Consider the following 5,049-nt stretch of genomic DNA (forward strand, 5'->3'; position numbering starts at 1 on the left):
CCCCCAGTCTCCAGTGAGACCCATGCTGCAGTCTGCTCATTATTTCCAAATTTGAATCAAATGAATCTGTCTTCATAGTGCTTGGAAACCAGAAAACGGTCACAAGGCTGCTGCTGAGAACAGATAATTCTTTCTGCTCTCTCGGTTCTGGACATGGTACGGAAGCATCGCTGTCTTGTTTTGCCACAAAAGCTGTGGGGAGGGGTCTAAAGCAGGGGGACAGGCAAAGCCTGTGTGTCCTGTGATTCACTCGAGCGTGTCTCTGCTGATGTGCGGCTGTGCTTCTCTGGAGAGTATTTACTGTGCCTGTGTAAGAATGGGCTCTAGGGGTATGGTTACAGGTATATCCCCCCCGCCATCAACCCCTCTTGCCAAGTGTGGAAAACTCTTGGGTTTTGGAGTAGTTTTAAGGGGAGGAAAAAAGTCCCAAGAAGGCTAGAACTGGGAAATGCTGACTTTGTTCTCAAAATCCACGTTGCTGTTCTGGCTGGTATTTTCTGTGATGAAGAACTGGTTTAGCCTGGAGCACTCCAACCAAAATGTTAACTCTGGCAACGGCCCAAGCAACTGGAAATGTTTTTTGCAATGGGAAGCACGTACAGAAATTCCTTTAGGTGTAAGGCACGGGGGATGAAGTATACGCCGTTACCGAAGCTACTGCAGGTTATTTAAGGACTGAGAAGTCCACATTTTCTTCCCCTCCTTGTAGGAGCGCTGGGATTAAACGTTGCAGCTGTAGCTGTGCAAGTGTTCTGCCCGGCTCCAGAACTCGTGCTCGCCTGGTGATGGGTTTGCTCTTCAGTTGGCACAAGGCCACTGTCTGTGGAAGGTGTCCTGACCCCAGTCCCTTGTCCCCGGAGGCTGAACGCACTCGGACCCAAGCAGGTCAGGTAAGAGCAAACTGTCCCCGGAGTCCCTGCGGCTCTGCAGCTGGCTCGGTGACGTGCCACACGGTGGCAGCTGTGCTCTGCTGTTCTGCTCCGTGCAGCGCAGGGAAACCCAGAACTGACAGCTTCCAGGGTCTAGGGTAGGGACTCCTGAGGTGCGACAGGACAGGACTGATTCTACCACTTAGGGACTTCACCATCACCCCTCATACTGCTCCCCGCAGTGTCCCTTCTTGTTCCTGTATGGCTGTCATCTCGAGGATGAAACACTCTGGCCTTTGTCCAAATCCAGAAGAGAAACAGAACAAATCTCTTCTCTTTCTGTAAGTAAATCTCCCAACTCACTAGCTAAGTCTCTAGCTGGAAAAACAGAGTGCAATAATGGTAAGTGTAACTTCAGATTTTTTTATTTAAATTTAGAAAGTGCATTTCTGCTAAGTCAGACCCAGCTGCGATGAGCTAACAGAGAACAAATGGTACTGCAGAGCTTACGGAGTCTCACTGAAGGGCAGCACATACTGTCTGCATGCTGCTGCTGCAGAGCACGATACCACAGACCCCTCCAGACCCTTAGTTCCTCAGGAAAAAAAAAAAAAAGCAGCAGGCTTATTTTTAATGAGATGGTGTACTCGTGGATGAGTACTGAGCCAAGAACCAGTCTCTTCCCCTTTAGGTCACTTTCAGTTTTATTTCTGATGTCTCTTGCACATCAATCCCTGTTACAAGCCACTTCCCTCACCACACGCCTCCCCTGGATAGAACCATTTCCCTGCATTGCTCTGTGTAAGCTCAGCTTCCTCCTGCACATCCCTCTTCTGGTCTGATTTTGAGCTCTTATGCGTCTGAAAGCAGGACTAATGGAAGGAAAATACTCCAGGACAACAGAGGGAAAATAAAATCCATATAGGTGATAAGTTACGCTGCCATTAGCAAGGAACAAATCTGTGCAATGAAGGGAATACAGCTCTGTAAGAGACTGTTTCCTGCTGCTAAACAATTTGGGGATGGGTTTTTCTTTCCCTTAGCAACCTAATGCTCCCGAAGTCCAACAGGAATTTTGGCACAGCTAACTCCTGTTAATGAACTGTTTGTGATGCCTTCAAAAAAATATACAGCCTGTCACTGAAAGAAAAAGGCCTCTCTGATGAAAGTCATCTCAAGGAAAGGGTGGAAGTGAACTGCAATTAACCTCTTTCCTTCTGCTGTCCATCATGCTGTCAGCGTGGAGCTGCGTTACTGTGCTACGGAGGGAACGTCCGCAAGCACACTCAGCTGTCTGCAGCGTTCGCCATCTCCGCGTCCATCTTATGAAGAAGATCCTGATGGCCTATTGTTTTCTCTATCTCTGTTTTCACTCTCAGCTGACAGTCCCCAATTGCATTCTGTATGCTCTGCAGGTTCCACTGGGTTCTCGGGAGAGCATCATCCAGCGTGAAAACACCATCGCGTATTCTTCGCACTTGTGTGCACGCAGCAGATGATTTCAGCTCCAGCCCGATCTCATGAACGATTTTTCGGAGGTACTGCTGAGTCTCATGCAAGCAATGGATTTCTAGAAGAACAGAGAAATTCCTTCAGAAGCAGCAAAGCACCGACACAAATTCAGACCCTGTCTGTAAATCCAGGCGTCACTTGCAGTTGTGCTGACAGAACCGGTTTGGTAGAAGAGGCTATTTAAGATACAGCACAGGTGGACTATGATTTTCTGGAATCCTGGAAGGTGTTGTAGCCCCTCTCAAAGTGAATGTTTTAGAAAACAAACTCATAGGTATAGGAGAGTAATGCAGAAATTCAGGTATGTCAAAGTGGGTGAGAAAAGGAACCTTTTTAATAAGACAATTTGTGAGGAGACTGGCTGCAGGAAAGCAAACCATGCTTAAAAAAAAAACAACAAAACACTGAACTGCATTACACTGAAACACTGGGATACGGAATTTTCTTGCTTCAGTCTAAGATCTGGAACTGGCAGGGAAACACCTGTGAGCTAGGTGCACAGCTGGCCTGATTTATAAAGCAGCTTTGGCATTGTGAGGGTTCCAGATCGTGCCCTACCCAAAAGTCTTTCAACTGCACTAAAGAGTTCATCTACGAAGGAGATACTTTTGTGACTCCAGAAACTACAAAACATTAAATTTTCTGTAGAGATTACCAGTTACATGTTGATACAAACTTCACACGAACTCAATGTTTTGCATTAAATCACAAAAACCTGAAGTTTACCGACTTATTTGCCATAATACATACTCAGACTTCCCCCATACGTTTTGTACCAGTCCTACCCAGCTGGAATTCTGGAAGTGTGAACTGGAGGCACCGGATGGCTGTGATTATCGGAGGGCTCTTTCCCATGGGGCGAATCAACCCTTTGACAGCCAGCTCGTACGCCTCTTGTGTTTTCATGTCAATGTTAGAATGCCTGGAAAAAGAAAAGAGGGAGCAGACACTCAGTATTTCTCTTCCATGGGATTCAAACTATCTCCACCCCCAGTAAAGCAGAGCTGCAATTTTTATTCCTAGAACTGCCTATGTGCTGAGTCTTGGCATACAGTTTAATGTGCGCTTTCATATTTTTGTAGGCCCTGATGTAGCTAATAGGTCCTAAAATAGCTGGAGATGTCAGGATACAGAAAGGAAACTTAAGTGCAACCTCTCACCGGAGTGCAGAGCACTCAGAGTAACTTCTCTCTGTTCCTGCCTAGCACTCCACCCTTTAAAGAGTTCGATTATGGCAAACAAAACCGTCCCATTTGGTTTAAAGACCAGCAAACGGCAGTTGGATCAGGTCAGCTGCGTTTCCCCGCTGGACACGTACAGCAGCAGCGCCTTGTGATTTGTTCCTTGAATGACAGCGAGAATCCGCTCCAGCTTCTCCCTTGTGATATGATCTGCAAATATTAAGGTAGAAACAAAGCCTCAATTCTCCATCCAGAAACTGGAAAGAGACAGCAGTCTGAGATGTGCCATCGGGGTATTACTGTCCCTTTGGCAGGCAGTCACATCGAGACGGACTGATGAGAACCGCCGAGAGGTGGCTTTATTGGCGTCACTTCTCTCTGTAATGAACAGAGCAGCACGGCGCTGGACTACAAAGGGAAGAATCATTTTGCTTAATTGATTTCAGGATGTTGACTCCAAGTTCTTTTATCGGGTGTTTGAAGAGTTGCAGTCAATGAAAGCTGCTAACCGCTATTTCCAGGTACGATTCATGGAGAGATCTGGTCCCACCCAAGCCAGCAGCAGCCGCTGCGATCAGGACTCATACTGATTTTCTATATATTGCGGTTGTGTTTCAAACAGGTGGACTGCAATGTCAGGATTGCACATGGGCTTGCACGTGAAAGTAATGACCAGAAGGCCTGCAAGGCGTACCCTTTATCACTGTGCACCTCCCTGGTTAAACTCTTCACCGTTAGCATGCTGTTTGCTCGGTGTTCTGGTTTGGGGTTTTTTTTTAAGACACATCAATTCAGTTTCTTACCAAATGTTGTCTTCTCTACCAGCTTCCCCGTGTCTGAGAAGTCATCGGTGGCTTTACCAAACAGCCCACCAACAGTGTAAACCTTGAAGAAGGGCAAAGAGTGCAATTTATCAAAATACTCCAAGCAACTGAGCAGCAATATTCTGCTGTGCAGCTGCTAGGCAGCGCAGGCTCTGGCGATGTCGCACAAAAACACTACAGCGGCCTCTGCTCGCACGGCCATGCATGGATGCTCACATGAAGGATGAATTCTGGGCCCGGAACAGCTCTTGGAAGCATTGGTGGGTTCCAGACCCAAAAGCAGAATCACTGCCACGAGGCCAGGCTGGGCACCGGGGCAGGAATCAGGCGTGAGGTTGTGCCCAGATGGTCCCAGGGCGTTCAGGGCTGTCACCTACCTTGGTCAGGTGGCAGTTGTACAGATCCGTGAGCAGCTTGTTCCCGTGGCCGATGCCAAGCACTGAAACACAGGAGATGGGGAACCTCTTATTCAGCCACACGGAATGTTCCTGACACACGTTGACACAGCGCTGCACGCTCTCGATGCTTTTCTTCCCCCGAACTGGGGGAACTAATGCAGTTAGACCCCAAATTACCACCTGTCATTACAACTCTGATAAGCCCGTAACAAAGCACAGTTCTGGGAGCATCCCTGGGTACCGGGCTGAGCGTTCACCGCTTCTT

At 47.8% G+C, this 5,049-nt stretch overlaps 1 protein-coding gene across 1 annotated transcript; it reads right to left on the bottom strand.

Annotated features, from left to right (window-relative positions):
• Positions 1–1,958: 1,958 nt before the first annotated feature.
• TRUB2 (TruB pseudouridine (psi) synthase family member 2) lies at positions 1,959–4,936 on the bottom strand (the record flags this gene model as incomplete). The annotated part of the gene is made up of 5 exons (XM_010079967.1): positions 1,959–2,439; positions 3,167–3,303; positions 3,700–3,772; positions 4,366–4,447; positions 4,764–4,936. Coding segments are annotated over 5 exons (749 nt in total), but the record flags the coding sequence as incomplete, so codon positions are not given.
• Positions 4,937–5,049: the final 113 nt, after the last annotated feature.

This window comes from Pterocles gutturalis, unplaced genomic scaffold (genome assembly GCF_000699245.1).
Source record: "Pterocles gutturalis isolate BGI_N339 unplaced genomic scaffold, ASM69924v1 scaffold40529, whole genome shotgun sequence".
Classification (NCBI taxonomy): domain Eukaryota; kingdom Metazoa; phylum Chordata; class Aves; order Pterocliformes; family Pteroclidae; genus Pterocles; species Pterocles gutturalis.